Source organism: Castanea sativa, chromosome 9, assembly GCF_040712315.1.
Source record: "Castanea sativa cultivar Marrone di Chiusa Pesio chromosome 9, ASM4071231v1".
In the NCBI taxonomy this organism is placed as follows: Eukaryota; Viridiplantae; Streptophyta; class Magnoliopsida; order Fagales; family Fagaceae; genus Castanea; species Castanea sativa.
The window spans coordinates 6,717,845-6,739,902 of NC_134021.1; the positions used below are offsets into that span (position 1 = coordinate 6,717,845).

A 22,058-nucleotide genomic window follows, 5' to 3' on the forward strand; every position below is an offset into this window, starting at 1 on the left:
TTTCATTTATCTTAAAGGTTAAGATACGCACGCTCTAGGCTTGGACTTACTTATGAGGAGGGAGCATAGTACATGCAGTTTTGTATATATAAGAGAGTCTGGTTTTGTAAATTAGAAGGGAACTGTTAATCACCTCATCATAAGTTAAGAATTAATAAAAGTTCAATTATGAACAGTTAATCACTTTATACGTTAAAGATTAATAAATGTTCAATGATGAAGTATTAAATTAAAAATATATTGTTAACCATCTCATAAATTAAGGATTAATAAATATTCAATTATGAACTATTAAATTAAAAGAGTAGAGCTAACCACTTCATAAGATAAGAATTAATAAATGTTCAATTATGAACTATAAGTCTACTATGTACATTTTTCAAAAACTAAAATACATATATTAATAATTAATTGTCTTGTAAAAATTCATTGTAATTGGGTGTTCTTTTTTAGATATATGTGTACAATTTGACTCTATTTTTTAAAAATGTATAAAATATTTAATACAGCATTAAATGAATCTTAACTTCTACCATCAAAGCATTCCTTGACAAAAGCCTTACAAATAATCAAATTAATGAGTGAGATGACTTTGCGGGGACATCAGGGTTTCTAGGCGAAAATAGTGAGATTCATATATATATATATATATATATATACACCGAAGATTTTCAATGTCATGGCACAACTGTAAAAGTGATTCTAAAAAAAAATAAATGGCATGGTACACAAGAAATTGACACTCACAAGTCACAACTCAATGATTTCCACTAATTTCTTTAATTAATTAGTGAAAGTCTTTGCACGACTTCAATATTCATGAATTTTCTTTATATATTTTTTTAAAAAAAATAACTAAACGAGTTATTATTATATAATTTTAGAAGTCGTTTTTAACAAAATGAATGCTTATTATTATTGGATTCAAATTCTCTAGATTTATCAGGATACTCTACTAAATAGATTTCCTTAAATTTTAACCATTCTTTAATGATTTAACGGTCTAAATTTTGCCATATCAGCATTCTATTAACAATAATCTTAATTGTTTTGTTTGCAATATTATTTTATTATATTAAGAATACTGTTAGTGGAATGTTGACATGGTAAAATTTAGACCCTTAAATCATAAAAGAGTGCTTAGGATTTAAATAAATCTATTTTTTTTTAGAGAGTTTCAACCTATTGGTAGAGTATCTTAGGAAATCTAGAAGATCTGAATCCAATGGTTATTATTATTATATAAAATTCATAGTTTTGTATACTTGTCCTTATATATAATATCTCTAATTAAAATGATTAATAAAAACTTTTCTATTTTTTTTTATAATTCCTTATTTATTAATGAAAAGGGTTATTTGAACTCAAGCAATTAAATCTTTTTTAATACTTGCATAAATAAGTCTATCTTAAGATTAAAAAAATCAATTGGATTTGTATACCTAAAAAGAAATTTCATTTTTATATCTCATTTTGATATTTAAATCATCTGTTTTAGTGTTGATTTATTTAAACGGATAACATCCTAACTAATACAACTTGAGTAATGTCTCAAATTATATTGTATTTTAGCTGTTAGGATCCATTTGGTTGAAGAGATAGAAAAGCAAAATGATAGAAAATGGAAAGAGGATCAAAAATGGAAAGAGGATCGAAAAGTGAGGAATAGATAATATTTTAGTTTTCTCTCATAGTGTTTGGTTGGGAGGATGAAAAAGTGAAGGAATAGAATATATAGTTTGTATAAATTTACTCTTATGTCCCTATTGTATAATTTAAGAAAAAATATTTTTAAATCATTAAATAGTAAAATTACTTTTCTATTTTATATATATATATATATATATATGTTTTTATCAAAAATAAAAATTATCATTTAATTTATAATAAAAAAACACCATTAATTAAGAAGGAAAAAAAAGTCACGGTTGATTTTAAAAAAAGAAAAAAGAAAAAAAAAGAAAGACACATTGACAAGAAAAGAATGAACAAAAAAAATGGGTGAGAGACATACGTGACTTGCAAAAGAGAGAAGAAAGGATGGTTAGGTGACATGCATTAATTGAGGGTAATTTAGTAACATCTATTACATCAACTTTTCACACTTGTTTTCTCTCCGGGGAAAAAAATACCTTGGCCCTACCAAAAATCCTCAAACTTTTCTCTCGTTACCAAACAACTTAAAATCCTATTGTCTCTTATTTTCTCTACTTTCTTTTCCTGCTTTCCTATTTCAACTCCAACCTAACGTAGTCTTAAGAACACATTTTAATATTACACATGAAAAAATAATAAATTTAACGACTAAAACATTGAAACAAAATTAAGCTAAAATCCCAATTTATTAATGAAAAACAATCCAAATTTCCAAACTTTTTATATTAAAAAAGAAAGAAAAAAACAAGTAAAGATAGACTTACATAGGAATTTGAAGTGATGGATCTAAATTAGCCAATTATTATCTATAATCTAAAAGAATATTGGAGGAATTCTAAATTGAATTTATTTAGACTTTTAAAGAAATACAGTTATGAAAAAGTTCACAAAAACCTTAAATTATATGTTTTAAAAGGATATGAGAGGAATTATGTAAACTAAGAAATTAACACAAAGCACAACAAGAATTTAAAATATAAAAATATATAAATATTGATAAAGTCTTAACAATTGATACATAAAAGTAACTTGAAATCAGATTACATTACAACACATAAAAGACACATTTTAAACCAGATTTTTTTTTTAGTGATAGTCAATTAAAAATATCAAAACACATACAAACTAAATGCATGGAATAACCAAAACCTAAAATACACAAAATAATTCAAAAGTTGGGAATTTAAAAAATTACCTAAGAGAAACCAAGAACTTAAATAGGTATCCCTTGTTTTGCTCATTTATAGTGGACTTCTTTCGACATAATATCCATACATGAAAATTTAGAAACAAATAACAATAAGTAAGATGAATTTATTTAATCAAAACTATCATATACAAATACATATGCGTAAGTTGCAACTTGAAAAGAAAAAACAAAAACAAAATTGTTGAAGGCAAGAAGGATTCTATGGAAAGAACATTGGTGAATATATATATATATATATATATATATATATATATATATATATATATATATATTTGAAATTTTGATAATAGATTTTTAGTTGGAATAGGATTCAAATTTATGAAATTTAGATGATAAATTTTAAACTAAATTGAATTGTCTCCCTTGATTTGAGGAAATATATCCTAACAATTAATGAAATAATTTAATTAATTAATTAATAAAATGCAAGATGCAACTTGAAGGGGAAAAGGCGTTGGGTGTTGTGTTGGATTCCAAATTTTAATTTAGAATTTTTTTTTCCTAGGAAAGGAAGTTAAAAAAAAATTATAATAGACTTTTAGTTTGAATATAATTTAAATTAGTTAAAATTTAAATGATAAAGTTTCGTAAATTAAACTATTGTTAATTTTGTACTTTAATTTGAGGAAATATATCGTAACAATTAATAAAAAATTAATTTAATAATTAATGAGAGTACCTATTTGTGAGGAAAAACATTGTTCCACAGAGAGAGGGAGAGAGAGAGAGTATCATATAAATTTATCTACTCCTATTAATTTATAGAACATATATATCCTTCCAATACAAATACATATGCATGAATTGCAACTTGAAAAAACAAAAAACAAAAAACAAAAAACAAAACAAGAAGCAAAAATGTGAGGTGCAAGAGAGATTCTACGAAAAGACTATTGGTGAATATAAATAAGTTTTGCAATTTTTTATAATATATTTTTAGTTGGAGTAGGTTTTAAATTTATGAAACTGATGCATGTTGCATGTTTTGTTAAAACACTTATTGTTACTTTATCTAAAAAATTTGATAAGAACAAATAAATTGTTGTCTCCATCAACTAAAAGTTAAATGCATGTTGCATGTTTTAATAAAACACTTATTGTTACTTTATTTAAAGAAATTGATAAGAACAACTAAGTTGTTGTCTCTATCAACTAAAACTTAAATGCATGTTACATGTTTTGTCAAAATGTTTATTGTTACTTTATCTAAAATGCACATTTTATGTTTTGTTAAAACACTTATTATTACTTTATCTAAAGAAATTGGTAAGAACAAATAAATTGTTATCTCTATCAACTGAAACTTAAATGTATGCTGCATATTTTGTTAAAATATTTATTGTTATTTTATCTAAAGAAATTGATAAGAATAAATAAGTTGTTGTACCTCTATCTAAAAAAATTGTTTTTATCCATTGATGAACTACAACTTAGAAAAAATTGCTGCAATTAAGTGAAGCCACTTAATGCAACCCTAATTTCTAAACCCAACTTTTATATATATTCTTGAAACTCTTGACTTTTTGTTGGAAATACAAAGAGGTATTAGTTGAGTTATATAACTCTTTATATTAATTTATTCTTAAATCTTTATATGATTTTTTTTTTTTTTGAAGGAAATGAGCTAAAAAATTTGATAAGAACGAATAAATTGTTGTCTCCATCAACTAAAAGTTAAATGCATGTTGCATGTTTTAATAAAACACTTATTGTTGCTTTATTTAAAGAAATTGATAAGAACAACTAAGTTGTTGTCTTTATCAACTAAAACTTAAATGCATGTTACATGTTTTGTCAAAATGATTCTTATTATTAAACGGTGATTTTTTTTTTTAATCTTGCTTTTATACTCTAATCTCTAAAGGAACAATCATGGTTCTGACTTCAGCCACAACACTCCATCTCAAAAGCATTAAAAGAGTTTGAAAATTTTTGTTTCCAAAGGGAGGGATTCTTGTCAAAAGAAAGTGTTGGGCAGAGAGAATCGTGGAAAAGGGAACGCCTACCCCATGGAGAAAAATATTGTCTTGTACTTGTAGCCAACGAACTGACTTAGATATTTCAAGCTCTCTAAGTCATAGTCATTTTCTTTAGTATTTTCATTTTAAGTGATCAAGAATGTTAAAAATATTAGAAAATTGTGTTGTATTTCTCAAATAATGACAAATATAAGAGTGTCTTTATATAGTAGCTAGATAAGTGTGATGTACAATTATGTGTGCTAAGCAAGACAAGTAGAGTGGGCCTAAAACCCACAAGCCTATTACACGTTAACAGCCCCCCTTAAACTAAAGGCGGGTGTGAAACTAACTTGAGGTTATCAACCAAAGCATGAAGATGTCCCTTAGGATGTGAGTTGGTGAAAATATCTGTAAGTTGATTTTGAGAGGAGACTGAGAGCAACTTAAGAGCATCATGGACAAGATGATAACAGATAAAATAAAATGATAATTAATCTGAATATGTTTAATCCGTTCATAGAAAACATCATCGTGAGTAATATAAATAGCACTTTGATTATCATAATAAAAAGGAGTAGCAGAGGATGTGGACACACCTAAATCCTTGAGAAGCCATCGAAACTAAAGGATTTTGGATGTGGTATTAATAAGGGCACAATATTCCACTTTAGTGCTGAAGAGGATCACAACAGTTTATTTCTTACTTCGCCAAGAGATCAAAGAAGAACCAAGAAGAAAATAATAACCAATGATTAATCTTCAATCAGCGGGATCTCCTGCCTAATCAGCATTAGAGAATGCACGAATAACAAGAGGAGGTTGTGTAGAGTAGTAAAGGTCATGGTAGAGAGTGCCCTCCAAGTATTAAAGAATATGCAGGACAGTAGCATAATAAGTCAATCATGGAGCTAACAGAAATTGGCTCACTTGGTGAGCAATATAAGAAACATCTGGACGAGTGACATTGAGATAAACTAGGCTACTAACTAATTGTTTATAAAGAGAGTGATTAGACAATGATTTCACAGCTGAGGAAGTTAAATGCGCATTAAGTTCAACTGAAGTGTCAATAATGTTACTATCAATGAGTCTAACTCGAGACAAAAGTTTAGAAGCATACTTGGCTTGAGTGATATAAAGTCCATTAGTGGAATGAGTGATTTCAAGACCCAAAAAGTAGCTAAGATGTCCAAGATATTTCATCTCAAACTGCTGATTGAAAAAATTCTTGAGTTCTTAAATGCCACTGAAGTTATCACTAGTTATGATCATGTCATCCACATATAGAAGAAACAAAGTATTACCTTTGTCAGCGCAACAAAGAAATAAAGTAGGATCATAAGAACTAGCAATATAACCCAAGTGAAAGATTGTGGAGTTGAACTTGACAAACCAAGCTTATGGAGCTTGTTTAAGGTTGTAAAGTACATGTCGAATGGGACAAACCGTGTTTAATTGAATAGAGAGACCAAGAGGAGGTTGCATATAAACTTTTTCACTTAAATTTCCATTAAAAAATGCATTTTTGTCATCCATTTGAAAATATCTCATTACTAGCAACAGCAACAGCTAAAAATATACGAACAGATGAGATTCTAACAACCAAAGCAAAGGTCTTTTCATAATCAATCTCATACTTATGTGTAAAATCTTTTGTAACAAGACGAGTTTTATAGCACTCAATAAACCTATCAAAGTGAGTCTTAATCCTGTAAATTCACTTTCAGTAATGCCTTTATATAGAAGGCAAGCATGTTGTACAATGGGCCTAAAGCCCACGAGCCTATTACACTTGATCTTAACCACAAGCCTATTACATGTTAACAAAGAACAATATGAATTGATAGATGCCAAAAGTTGGGGTAGACAACTTTTCAGATAAGATGGATCTTTGGCAAGACATGCAAATTGGTAGGTCTACACCTTTTTTCCATGGCAGTAGTCTCTTTGAATCTGCTTCGCTGGTTAGGTCTGTTTAAGCCAATATCAAGAAGTTAGAACCAGCTACTTCATGAAAAAAAAAAAAAAAAAAACAATCCACAAGCCCGCAAGTTAACACTTTCTTTTTACAATCTTTCTTGGTGTGGTCCTAAATTTTTTCTTTCTTCATTGGCTATTGCTATTTTTCTTTGACTAGTGACTTTTGGGTTTTTGGGCCTTTTGGCTCTACAAGGAAAAGGTAGGCGAACACATTCATAAAACGTAATTTTCAATCTGGGTTGACTATTGCACGCACATTTATCCTAACGAAGTTCTTGTCTTTATTATTTTTTTTTAATTATTGTTATTATTATTGAAAAGAAGTTAACCGATATTGGTCTAGAAAATATTTTTGGAAATTTTTTATTGGAAAAAAAAACCAATTAGTTGTTTTGACGACTTTTTATATTTTTCATAAAAATATAATTAAAATTTTTTTAAAAATAGTTTATTAACAATTGTAAAAACACCCGATAACATTAACTAACTTGAGCAAGTGTTTCAGAAAAATTTTATTAAATTGATTTTTTTTTTTTTTTGGGAATGATGGTAATCCTTCCTATCTAAAGAAAAAAAAAATTAAGCAGTAAATTATTCCCGGGTTAGAAACTCGTAGACCCATTGCAAATGAGCAAGCCCTATGGAGCTCTCATTCATTTCTCCTCCCACCGGAGATCACATGTCTGTGTCACTGTGTTTTTAGGTTTTGATGGGCTACTAGTTTGCTATCACAAGCCGGCTTATTCGATCTCATAGGCCTAGCTTAGGTAAACTCTTCTGGCTCTTTGTATAATAAAATAAATAGCAAGGTGGTCGATACCGTACCAGTACCGGCCAGTGCACCGATATTGGTATACTTCTATTTTGTACCGGAAAAAATATTGGTCACGTACCCGCCATACCAGCCAATTTCGGGCAATACTAGGTGGTATCGGGCGTACCGGCCGGTACCAAAAAAAAAAGTTTTTTTTTTATTTTTGTAATTTTTGAATTTTCGTAAGGGCATAATGGTAACTTATTTACATTAACTTATTAGTGTTATTTGTTTTCTTAGTATGCAATGAACAACTAAGTTTTCTATTTTTTATATTGTGTTTTTTTTTCTTTTAATTGATACTAAAGTTTAAAACTATGAATAATTTGTTCTGAATTGAGGTAATGTTTTCTGATAAACTTTTATATTTTCTATAATATAAGTGAAATATTATATGCTTATGAACATGGTTCTAGGGAATTTGGTGTGTGTGTGTGTGTGTATACATACATATATATATATATATATATAATAGCAGTAAACCCGAAACGGTACACCGGTATTGACCGGTATTCGAAATATATCGTACCAGTGGCCAAACCGGTACAGCCTCCAGTTCAGTACTGACTTCCTTGATAAATAGTAATAATAATAAAATATTGATTTTGTCATTTTCCAAAAGTTTCGATTTCGTCTATGTCCATTTTAGTTTATATCTCATGTGATCTAACAGAATGTTAAATGGTGTAATTTTTTATCAACACCTAATCTTACTTGAATTAAACAATTTTTCTATTTAATAAGACTAGACATGTGGCATGCAATTGTTGGTCACACTCTGTGTTTCCTTATGGATCTAAAATTTCCAAATGATTAACTTAGGGCAGAGAATACAAAAAACCAACTGTGAAAAAATTATAATATAACCATTTGGTAAGTGAACCACCATAGTAAATAATATGATTAGAATTTATTAAACCTCTCTCCCTAACAAAATGTTCAAGCCGTTCAAAAATTTTCGTGGCATTGGTAGTCAAAGTTATTGAAATCCATTTTAGTAATTTATGCTTAGAAACTAGAACTAGAAACACTTAGGCGAAAGTTCAATGAGAAGTTTAATATAACATATAGGGAGGGATATGATTTGATTCAAAAGCTTTAGTCTAAAGAGAAACTTCCTCAAAAAAAAAATCTTAAGAGAAATGTTATGTTCATAATCTTTTTACATTTTCACAACAAATCAGAAGTAACAAGTTGTTATTAGCTGTTATTAGGGACAAAAAAATAATTTCAATAATAAGTTCAAATTAGAACCAAAAACAATTTACAACCAAAAATTTATTGTGAAAGTGCAAAAAATGTCAAGTACGTAACACTTAATTCCCAAGTCTAAATAAGTTTTAGCTCAATTATGTTATAATAAGTTAATAACTATTTATCATTATTAATATTATTCAATATGAGACTTCATTCACAAGTTCTTTTATAAATACAATTTATAACAACTTGATGACAATAGCAACTATAAATAGTAAACAATCACTACTTTCACATGGAGCAATTATTTTTTCTCAATCATTCTTAGAAGCACCCATCAGTGTTTGGGGCACAAAAAATGTGTCCATACACTTTCTTTATAATTTTTTTTCCTCGCTCTAAAAATGAAAAAGAAATAACTTGATCAATATATTACATCATACGCACAATCAATCAGCACTAGTCAACTCATGAATTTAATGATGGTTGATGCTGCTGGTGTTGGTGGTATTACTGCAAGAGGCAGCATCGGATGAGGCAATGAAATTTGCTCCACCTTCTCTTTCTCTCATCGGTACTATGTCATCTCCCCTGCTAGAGGCCATTTCACTCGCTGCTGCCTTTGCTTCCTCTCTGAACTTCTTGTAGATGTCACCTTTGTAAAATTTGCTCGTCCTAAGAACCAAAATAATAGACATAAGGAACCCAAATAACGTTACCGCTGTGATTATAATAAAAGCCATCCTGTAACAGTGAGCGCCTGTGCATGTTAATTGCTGACCTGCCTTCCTTGTGACACCTAAAGCTTCCATCTGCTTCAAAGCCTCCTTATCATATAAACGACCAGCCACTCTAACATTGAGAATGTATGACCCAACTGGGCTTGCTATGGTACCAAAATTGTACAAAGTGGAATAGTACTTGAGCCCAAAGATCTCAGATATGATTGCAAATACTAAAGGCCATTGTGCACCAAAGCAAAACCCAATAATCACTGAAGCAAAGTAAAGAGAATTTGGGACCGCAAAGGCAATTAAGAGATGGCCAACACAGCAGAAAAGAAGGACAAGTGTAAGCACTAGGGGACGAGGGAATTTGTATTTGACTAGGAAGATTTCAGAAGCAAAGCCAGACATAGCTCGTCCTAGGTAATTCCAAATGCTCACGAGTGATACAAAGGTTGTGATGCTGTGAGTTGGATAGCCTAGTGACTTACCAATCTGACCCAAGTTGTCAATTGCCGTCAATGCTCCACCGATACCACAAGTTGTGGCTATAAACAAAATTAGCATGTCGATGCTGAGAAGTGCTTGTAATATTGTGTAGTCTTCACCTCTGTCTGGTGGCCTGAATATGTTCCTCAAGCAAGAATCTGGCTTTCTTTCACTTGCTCGAGCTTCAATTGGGGGGCAGTGATGGTTGCTCCAATACTTGTGGATTTTCAGATACCACCTTCACTTGTATATGATCATTCAAGGGGTGCTCCTTTCTCTTCCAAAGTTTGAATTCTTCTTTTATAACTATTGCAAGTGGGAGAAATAGCAAGGTAAGAACGACACAAGCATTTCCTACATATTCACTCTTGGTAAACTTGATCCTGTTTTGTATTATAATCAAAACCATGAGAAACCCGGCAAGGCCAAGTGAAACATAGAGGAAGTTGTAGAAAACTTTGAGCTCGTTGGATCGTCGAGCTGTCTTTATAATCCGAACCGTTCGAAGAAAGACAAAGGAAACAGCTGCGGGAAGCCAAGCAATTAGCAAAATCAGAGCCTTTGAGTTATCCCCGTAGAAAGCATGGTAGAGTTGTGTTATAATAGCACCACTTAGACCAACAAGACCCTTCAGAAGGCCTATAACACTGCCTCGGCTTTCTGGGAAATTCATAACACAAGTGACTAAAGCTCCAGTATTTGAAAATGCCTGTGAGTTTGCACCGATGTATATATATAAACACATTTGCCATAGCTGGGGTTTGGCAATATGGCCTGTGACACTAAGCCATATCATGAGGTACCCAAACAAGTTCATGATTACCCCAATTGAGAGGACCACCCATGGGGGTGAGATCTCGTTGATAAGCCCAGATAGGACTCCAACGTTTCCACCCGTGTCTTTGAAGAAGCCGATCAAGTTGAGCGATGTCTGGTCATAGCCTAGGGTTGATTTTATGTCGTTGGAGTATACGCCAAATAAGTACCCTGAACCTGAGACAGACATGATTAAGAACGATGCAAAGACCATGAACCATCTACCAAGGAGCACATGCAAGCCGAAGCCCTTAATGGCTCTCCAACCCCCACCACCACCTCTGAACTCAGCCACCTCCATTTTCTTGTATCTTAAAGGTTTAAGATACGCAAGCTCTAGGCTTAGACTTACTTATGAGGAGGGAGTTTAGTACATGCAATTTATCAAGGAGCCTGGTTTTGTAAATTAGAAGGGTACTGTTAACCACTGCTCTCAATGCATAAGTTATATTCCCTAAAACAATTTGTTTAAAGTATTTACTGATTTTTTTTTTTAAAGAATAATATGTTCATAATATTTTTATAATATTTTTACAATAAATTATAAGTGGCAGATTGTTACTGGTTATTATTGTTAGAATAAAAAAGTAATCTTAGTATTAGGTTCAAATTTGAATCAATAACAACTAACTACTTATGATTTATTGTAAAAAAATTATAAAAATATTACAAACGTAACACTTTTTTAAAAAATATTTATAATATATTATTTTATACCGTATTAATTGAACCTTAACCTCTACCATCAAGCATTTATTGACAAAAGCCTTAAAAATAATCAAATTGATGAGTGAGAATCTGTGAGACAACTTTGACGTGGACTGTAGGGTTTTTAAGTGAAGATAGTGTGATACACACATACGTAAGATTTTCAACGTCATGGTGTACAAGAAAATGACACGCACAACTCAATGACTATTTTGACTTCCACTGATTTCCTTAATTAATTTATTTATTAGCATAGAAAATCAGGAAGGGGAAAATAAAGTAAAAGTACATAAATAAACTAGGCCATCCACAATTCCACGTGTGTTTGAAGCATGTTATCGTTTTGCCTGAAATTAATAGTTGCAGATTTAGGTGTTCATACTTCATAACTCTTCAAAAACATAGCTAAGTTGTTGTACTCAAAAAACTAACCCATAGTTCAATGACTAAAGACACAGTTTCACTTCAGTTTTTTTTTTTTTTTCTTTTTTGGAGGGATTGATTCTCCTAATTATAATTTGACTATATATATATATTCTCTCTAACCTTCTCAATTCTCATTTCTTGTTTTCCTAACATGCTTCTGCTTCTGAATTATACTTGGTGGAGAGTGAAGTAAAGGGTAACGATACCAGTTAATTGTGTGTTAACGTGTGTTATTGATCAAAGAGACCCAATTATATTGTAAAGCTCATGTAAGAATAACTCTAGTTTTTATAGTTCCTATATATACCTTATTAGAGCTCAATTAAGGGACTATAAGAGTTAGGATTAACTCAACAAGGGCTTTGCAATATTATCGTGTCTCTTATGCTAATACACTTTAACACATATTAAACTAGTATCTTTAATAGGTATTACTAGATGAAGAATTCGGTATGCGGCCTAGAGCAGAACAAACACTCTGGCTTACTTTCCGCAGTAGGTCTTTGGATAGCTCACCTCGTGATCCTCATTTTCGTTGCCTAAAGATATTTAGAAAGAAAAGAGCAATCCTACGTATACAAAAATTTTGACAAAATTTTTATATAACAGTTAAGCATTAGTGAGCTTGTATGGGTTTTCATATATAGGCCTACAACTAAAATCACATTTTTATCTAACATTACTAATTTATCACATCAACAAGTGTGAAATTTGTTGAGTCGATAGGCTTTCTCCATCTGTACGCAACAATGATGTAAAAGAACATGATCTAGTGAGACTTTTGATGTTTATCAGGAAAAAAAAAAAAAAAAAGCAGAAAAAGAAAAAGAAGAGGCATTCATGTGTCCTTTGCAAGAATTTAGATGTTATAAAGATGAGGTATAATCATTACAATACAGATGTGGAGAAGCATTCACTTGTCCTTCACTCTGTAGTCTATTATTGTCATAACTGATAAGATTTCACATGTCTTGATATAATGATGGTGTAATATTTCAAAGCAGATCTGAGAGTTTTATTGTTTTAGAACTTCTCTCTAAAAAACTTCTACCTCCGAAAACATGTGGGGAAAAAAATCAACTTTCTTTTGATTTGTAGGGAGAATATAAGGTCTTTTTTTCAAACAACAACTTTTTAACATCCGGCCCTCCCACCATACCCACAATATCTCCACTCTTCTCAGCAGTCAGCCCAGCTTTAGTTTTAGCATGATGTACTCCAAATAATACAAAAAAAAGACCCACAGCCCACTTACTTTTAAATAGTACAAACACTAACAACAAAAAGAAAAAACCCACCCCAGTACCCCACTTCTATCATTTCGGTCAAAAAAATAAACCCACCCCACCGAATTCCATTCCCTTGACTTCTTATTCTTTTTTTGATACACTTCTCATTCCTCTGCCTACCAGAGTACCAGCCCCCAATACTCAGCATCAGTCCTTGTCCTTACAGTCTGAAAAAAAAAAAAAAAAAAATCCTGACCAATTTTTTCTTTCTTCTTACTTTCTAAAACAAATCACCCAACATATTTCATTGTCAAATTTCAAGATTTGAAACTTAGTGACTATATGGTGAGTTTTCTTCTTTTTCTTAAGCATTAGACACTCATCCCTTTTTAGTGTCTTTTTTTTATTTTCTCAACTATCTACACCTAAATATTCACATGCTCTTTATATTTTCATATATTTTTAGAGAAATACATGATTGAAGGCATAGGGAGATTGTTTGTGATGAGTCTCGAAGGGAAGATCTAAAGTTATAGGGCAGAGGCAGTAGGCATTGCCACACAACTCACACCCATCTTTACACTTTGTGGAGACAAATTTTCTAAAGTAAAATTGTTTTGATTCATTACTTATATTTTATTAGTTAGATATCATGTGATGTGGCTGTCAGTGTTGTTAAATTGTTTGGTTTATGGTGTGTAACAATACTTGTGTGTTTAATTTTTGTTTTTGTTTGAGGAGTTATTATTAATTAAAGTTGTATTAAAAATGGGTTGACTGTTTAAATTATAGTGAAAATTTTGTTTTTTCTTGAGTATAAATAATATCCATATAACTAAGTAAAAATTTCTAATTAAAATTTTATTTTTTAAAGTTCTTTTGAGGTTAATTTTTGAGTCATATTCTTAAAGCTAAAAGAATTATGAGCAAACGAAAAATAATTGATGCATTCTTTAAGAAAAAGATTGTAGCAATTCAGATATTAGGACATCTGTGGCTGTAGAAACAAATGTTGATACTTCAATGCCTAATGAACAACTCTCCAAATGTTCAAGAATTCAATCTGAAGAGCTAGATCGTGATCCAGGATCACGTAAACAAATATGTGAATTCCCTATCAACAAACAAGATGAAATCTGACGAGCTTATCTCAAAGAACGTCCATATCAACCTAAAAATATAGACTATCTATACAACGATGATACTCATCGTCATCAATTTCAACCTTCACGGTTTGAATCACATTCACATAGGGATTGGTTGGAATACTCACCTTCAATGGATGCGATATATCGTCTACCTTGCTACCTTTTTAGTAAGAAACCAATAGGTCATCACAGATCAGATGCATTCATTTCAACAAGTTCATTAATGCAAGCAATTTGTGTGCACCTCTTGTAGTGCTCCATTCAGTGGCGGCTTCAAGAATATTTTTGAGGATGATCATTAAGAAACTTAAATTAAACAAAATCTAATAAAGAGAGAACTTCATATATTGACAAAAAAAACATGCACACACGCAAACAAATAGTCTTACAATTTCCTTCTATGGATTTTCTTATTTTGAAATTGTTACATGATAGTCTCATTATCATTTTGCAAGTTACATATCTTCAAAAGTTTTAATTAGTTAAATAAATTTTTTTTTGAATTTTTTCTTTTTATTTGTAAGGACCTAATATATTGTTAAGAGGACCAAAGTTTAAGAACAAAATTTGACTACAAACTTAGGGTCTGTTTGGATAGAACTTATTACTGAAAACCGAAAACACTATAGCAAAATAATTTTTAAACGTATGAATAGTGCTGCAGGATTTATTTTCAATGAAAAAATATGTGAACAGTGCTGTCAGTGGGTGAACAGTAATTTTTGTCCCTTAAAAGCTGAAAAGCTGCCGCAGGAAAAAAAAAAAAAAAAAAGAGCTGAAACGTGAACGTGGGAAACGTAAATGCAATAATTTGTATCCAAATGGATACTTAGTTGTAATTTAAGGTTATAACTCTTACTAAACAAATTAACATTGCTAAATATTTTGAAAATCTAATTGTTGAATTGCATGCTCTCTATGTTCTTAAAACACATGTCAATTTTCATGTCAATCAAATGTTATTTACTATTTGATCCCTATACTTATTTTTTTATGTATAATTTTAGACTACAAAAATTCGAAATTTAAATATTTGATTGATAACATAACTATTGATCTTTAATTTTTTTGAAATTTTGTAAGTATGGAGGATATAAAAAGAAAATGTAATTAAATGATAAATTTGTTATCAAAAATTATATTTTATAAGATCATTAAATCCATTGGTAGAGCAAGAGGGTCAACTATAGTAATTATTTAATAATACTCTCCATTATTAATAGTTCATTCTTACATAATAATAAATCTCGTTAATTGAATTTACGATGGAAACCATCATTATGTGAGAAGAAGAAATGATACTCTTGTATTATTGATTAATTTGGGATAATTTTCGTAAAATCTAGAGGGCATTAGCTAAATTTTGCATATAACATTATATATATATATATATATATATATATATATATAAGAAAAAATATGAGGAATAAGGATTTTAACCATTGAATAGAGATATCAAGATCCGATTATAACCATATTTAATTGTAAAGCAAGTAAATAATCTCAATTCTAATTGTATTAGAAATATTGTAAGTATATGGTATTGTGGTTGGATTTAGTGTGCTTAGTTATAGTGGGGGGAAAGTGTTCAATAAGTTAATGGTTGATAGAATTAGGCAAAGGTCAAAGTGATCAATAAGTTTCAGGAAACAATTTTTTCCAATTTCTTGTTCATAGTTGTTGAGATAAGTGGTGAATAAAATTTATAGGTCTATGAAATTGATAATGCTCCATTTAGACTTTAATTCCTCAATAATTATATTAATAAAAAGCATTTCCTATCATTATTCTAAAGCGATATAGTTGCCAAAGTAAAGGCAAGTGAATCATTAGTCGAGAAAATCTATCATTAATTAGTGGGAATGCTATCATGTTCATTAGTGGAGAAAAATCTCGTCCTGTCCTTATAGTTATTGCCAACAACTTGGCCTTGATATTTCAACCTCACTAAGTTTTTGTCATTTTGGTTAGTATTTACCTTTTGGGTGATCAAGAACAATCTGGATTGTTCCATCGAAAAATAAGAACAATCTGGATTGATAGATGCCAAATGTTGGGTCGAGAACTGATTAAGATGAATCAATGACAAGGCAAGCAAATTGATGGGTCATTACTTTTTTTTTTTTTGGTGGCAATATTCTCTTTGAATCTTTTTGCCAAGTTAGATTAAGCAAGACCTGTTAAAGCCAATATCTGGAATTAGACCACTACCCTTCGAAGTTAGAACCAGCTGCTCAGAACAATCCCTTTTTGACGGTCTTTCTTTGTGTATTTCCTTCTGTATTGACATCAACTTAAAAAAGAAATAAAGAAATAAAGAAATAGAGAGGTGGAATGAGGAAAGGATTGAAGTGGGAAAGATTCGAACTGATGACACTCATTACATGAAATGTGGTTTTCAATTAGGGTTGACTACTGCCTTTATCATTAACAAAGTTTCTTAAGTTTATCAAAATATATATCAACTTCATATATATATATGAGCACAACTTTTATATTTATATATATATTACTTTAGGTTCCCTTTTTAAATTTTTGCCACTTTTACCAATAACGCTAATGATGTTAATTTCTTTTTTCTTCTTCCCCCCCCCCCCCTAAATGAGTTAAAACCTAAAAGTGAAAACCCATTTGGAAGACACCCAAGAAAAAATCCCAAAACGCGGAACCCCAACCTTCATACACAAGCTCAGATTTCTAATTTTTGAAGAAATCAAGCTCGATTTACTTCTCTCTCTGTTCAATAAGAAAAAAAAAAAAAACCATTGAGAACAATAAGAACAAATTATTAACAATGAAATAGTGAAAGAAGAAGAGGAGGAAAATTATAATAAGAGGCAAAAATGTGAGAATTGGGTTTTTGAAGATTTTGTATGTGAGATAGTTGTAAAAGGAGAGGAGGTGGAACAAGAAGGTGTGCGTGTGGCAATTTAGAAGTCTTTGATCGTGTGAGAAGTTAGAGAGGTTATGCATCCAGGAAAAAAAAATTAAAGAAAGAAAGTTAAAAACGTTACTCGTTAGCTCTATTAGTACTAAAATAGGCAGTTGGCTAAAATTTAAACGGGAACATCAATTATGCGTTTAAAATTAATAAAAGAACAGAGAACCTATTTCTCAAAAAAAAAAAAAAACAAACAAACAAACAGAGAACCTAATGTATTAAACATTAAAAAAAACGAATTGAATCTTCCAAATTCTTCTCATTTTTAGTTGAATGTGCAATATGCGTCATTTATTCAATTTTTAAGGGTCACATATTTTATATATAACTAGTGTTTGCTGCACGTGCAAGGCACTGCTACCTCAGTAGTGAGAAAATTAATACAGATTTTGTGTGTGAAACCATGAATTTTGACACACCCAATTTGCCTATATTAGAAAAGAAGTCTAAGAATACAACAAAATATCACAATATTTTTACAATATCTTCATTTTTAGGATCCGAATAGATTTTTTTTTTTGAGAGAAATGCTACATTCATAACATTTTTAGAACAAATTCTAAATGGCAAGTTATTATTGGTTTTAAACTGATAACATTATTATTGTTATTCTCAAAACATTTATTTCTAGTTGTGGTTGATCACAGTCTCATATTTTATTGTTTTATTTCGACTTGTAAGAAATTGATACTTCAATATTTGTAAAAATATTGTAAACTTTGTTGTGGCGGTATAATAATATATATGCCAGCTTACATAAATATTTAAAAGAAAAAAAAACACAAACTGATTACTGGAAAAAAAAAAAAAAAACTTTAGGCACAGTAGAAATTAATGTTAAAATGTTGTGGACTTAGCATTTTTTTATTTGATCTATAAGAAACTGAGATCTCAACAATTGTGAAAAATATTGTGATAATAATAAGTGTTGTAACATTTTCTCAAAACATTTATTTTCAGTTGTGGTTAGTTACAGTCTCATATTTTATTATTTTATTTTGACTTGTAAAAAATTGACATGTCAATAATTGTGAAAATATTGTGAAATTTATTATGTCAATATAACAATATAAATGCCAGCTTACATAAATATTTCAAAGAAAAAAAAATCACAAACCGATTACTAGAAAAAAAAAAAAAAAAAAAAAAAAAACTTTAGGCAATGTAGCTACTGTGCCAGTTGAATAAACCAAAAGCACTGTAGCTCCAATGCTATCCATCAATAATAGCTTACCTATGATTTGTTGTGAAATTAATGTTAAAATATTGTGGATTTAGCATTTTTTTATTTGATATATAAGAAACTGAGATCTCAACAATTGTGAAAATATTGTGATAACAATAAGTGTTGTAAAATTTTCTCAAAACATTTATTTTCAATTGTGGTCACAGTCTCATATTTTATTTTTTTATTTCGACTTGTAAGAAATTGATATCTCAATAATTGGGAAAATATTATGAAATTTGTTGTGTAAGTATAACAATATACACGTCTGTTTATATAAATATTTAAAAGAAAAAAAAAACACAAACCGATTATTGGGAAAAAAAAACTTTAGGCATTTTAGAAATTAATGTTAAAATGTTGTGGACTTAAACATTTTTTTTTTATTTGATCTATAAGAAACTAAGATCTTAACAATTGTGATAACAATAAGCGTTGTAACATTTTTTTAAAACATTTATATTCAGTTGTGGTTAGCTACAGTCTCATATTTTATTATTTTATTACTATTGGTAAGAAATTGACATATTAATAATTGTGAAAATATTGTGAAATTTTTTGTGTCAATATAATAATATAAATGTCAGCTTACATCAATATTTTAAAAAAAAAAAATACAAACCGATTACTTAAAAAAAAAAAAACTAACTAAACCAAAGCACTGTTGTAGCTACAGTGCTACAGTGTATTGTGATATGAATAAGTGTTGTAACATTTTTTTTAAACATTTATTTTTAGTTTTGGTTAACTACAGTCTCGTATTTTATTATTTTATTTCGACTTATAAGAAATTGACATGTCAATAATTGTGAAAATATTGTGAAATTTTTTGTGTCAGTATAACAATATAAATGTTTGCTTACATCAATATTTAAAAGAAAAAAAAAACACAAATCGATTATTGAAAAAAAAAAAACCAATCTCATATTTTATTTTATTATTTTATTTCGACTTGTAAGAAATTGACACGTCAATAATTATGAAAACTAAACCAAAGTATTGTTGTAGCTACAGTGTATTGTGATAACAATAAGTGTTGAACATTTTTTTAAAACATTTATTTTCAGTTGTGATTGGCTACAGTCTCATATTTTATTATTTTATTTCGACTTGTAAAAAATTGACACGTCAATAATTGTGAAATTTGTTGTGTCAATATAATAATATAAATGTCAACTTAAATCAATATTTTTTTTAAAAAAAACACAAACCGATCTGGAAAAAAAAAAATCAATCTCATATTTTATTTTATTATTTTATTTTAACCTGTAAGAAATTGGCACGTCAATAATTGTGAAAATTTTATGAAATTTATTATGTCAGTATAACAATATAAATGTCAGCTTACATCAATATTAAAAATAAAAAAAAACTGATTACTTTTAAAAAAAAAAATTAGGCACTATAGCTACTGTGCCCGTTGAAAAAAAAAAACTCACCTAAACCAACTGTAGCTGCAACAATATTTTGCACTAGATGCATGCCAAAGTGCTGTGCGCGCATTCTTTATTGTATAGACATTTAGGCTGCGTTTGGTTCGACGGTAAACCAATTCCGGACGGAAAATCATTTCCGGAAAAAATATTTTCCCGTAAAGAAAATGTACTCATGCTGTTTGGTTGCACCATGGAAAATAAGGGCAGCAAACAAATTCCACTGTTTGGCATTTTCTGAAATTCGTTTTACTGTATTCATTTTCCCATGTTTGGTTTGTTCACACATTTTACGGAAAATATGAAATGCATTTACAAATAAATGCATTGCCTAGATGAACCTGTAATAGCACAAAAATAATCATCCACTTCAACAGTTACAAAAAGCATCACAAAAATAATCGACTTCAACATCAACAAAGAGCATCCGAATATCACGTGGTAATATTTATATCAAAACGCACATAATGTACTTTCACCATTACAAGTCCATGGTATGCAAAATTGATACCTACACGTGGTATCTGAACAGTGCACATGTGCCCTACATGTTTAAAGTCACCACACATAACTTGGGCAATTGTATCGTCCCAATAATACAAAAGAGTTCACATCCTACAGGTTACAAATACATACATAGGCTGCTTACCGATAATACAATTGTCACATATATCATACAATGTTAGGATCATACTAGTACTACATCACACACAATCCCTACCATCACAATCAGCACTAAACAGACAAGTCAGAGTCGAGTGAACAAATAACTATCCATCCAAAGCTTCCTCAACTTAGCAGTCTTGGCCAGAAATCCCCTAGCTACCTTCTTATTTTCACACAGATGGTCAAAGGCAGTTGCGAGCATATCTTCACTATACCCATCCGCCGCCATAGCCATCACCTCAGAGTAAAGACTATTAAAATCAACAGGCCCCCGACTGATTTCTTTCAAGGCCACAACAATTTCCTTAAGCTAATCAGACAAATCAGTCAGAGCGCTATCATCAGAAGGAAGTGCACGGCCTCTTTTGCGGGACTTTGAAAGTGTGGACCCAGTGGTGGACAATTCTACCACATTCTTCCCCTTATCCACCACACCCTCCTCCCCATTATCAGCCACCATCTCAGTGCTCTTTGCATTGTCATGCTCTGTGTCAATATCAACATATGACTTAGCAAAGCTTCCTGTGGCCAAATCCTTACCCACTACAATGGCCAACTCATCATACAACTCTATCTTCTTGTTCAAAAAATCAGCATGCTTCCAATGCGCCTGTAAGGGAGACAGGAACATACAATAACAATGCAATGATCACTTCACTCATAAATTCAATATTCAATTCAATATTGATGTCATTAGATGATTTATGTGAATGATAAACAAGTATAAGCTATTATTACCACAAGAGACATAATCCATGATTTATGGGATAAGAACAATAGAAAATATAATGCACAAATATAGTTGAAAGCCATACCATAACTTCCTCTTGGTACGTCTTCGCATCGCACGTGATCATTTTTAAGCTATCATCCCAACCGAACTCACTCTTCTTTTGAAGAGTTTGAATGGTAGTCCACATTGTCCTCAAAGTACGCATTCGATTCTCAACATACGAGGGGTGGCACTCGACCCCAAACTGTTCAGTTATCGCCTTGGCGACAGTAGCGAAGGAACCGGGCTTAAAAGTGTTCGAGGGCTTGTTGCCCTTCGTGGCCTCTTCGGCAAGTACAGTTAGCATCGTCGTGTGCATTGGTGGCAACCATCGAAATTGCTTACTACCCACCTTTTCTTTCCCTTTCGACATTACTACATATGATAATTGCATAGCGAGACTAGCATTTAAACAATCCAAGTAGCATTCACAAATTACTGTGCATATGAACAACAAATCAAACACACATACAACCACGATTATAGATTTGCACAACAGAACGAAACAACTACTGGAAATAACAATGTATTGTTGAAAATAATGATCCTTACACCACCAGAAGTCTACAGTAAATAGATTAAACATATATAAAACAAGAATACAGTACATATGACAATCACATAAATCTAAATAAAGTTCTACTCTCCACTCCTGGTATAAT

The 22,058-nt window shown here is 30.5% G+C and overlaps 1 protein-coding gene and 1 pseudogene across 1 annotated transcript; both read right to left on the reverse strand.

Moving 5' to 3' along the window:
* Positions 1 to 9,083: 9,083 nt before the first annotated feature.
* On the reverse strand, positions 9,084 to 11,161 carry LOC142611215 (protein NUCLEAR FUSION DEFECTIVE 4-like; annotated as a pseudogene).
* Positions 11,162 to 20,706: 9,545 nt separating this feature from the next.
* LOC142608668 (uncharacterized) lies at positions 20,707 to 21,769 on the reverse strand. The gene is made up of 3 exons (XM_075780363.1): positions 21,440 to 21,769; positions 21,034 to 21,234; positions 20,707 to 20,934 (listed from the first exon to the last, which is right to left on the reverse strand). The coding sequence occupies exons 1-3, from the start codon at positions 21,767 to 21,769 to the stop codon at positions 20,707 to 20,709; spliced, it is 759 nt and encodes a 252-aa protein (XP_075636478.1).
* Between the last annotated feature and the right edge of the window lie 289 nt (positions 21,770 to 22,058).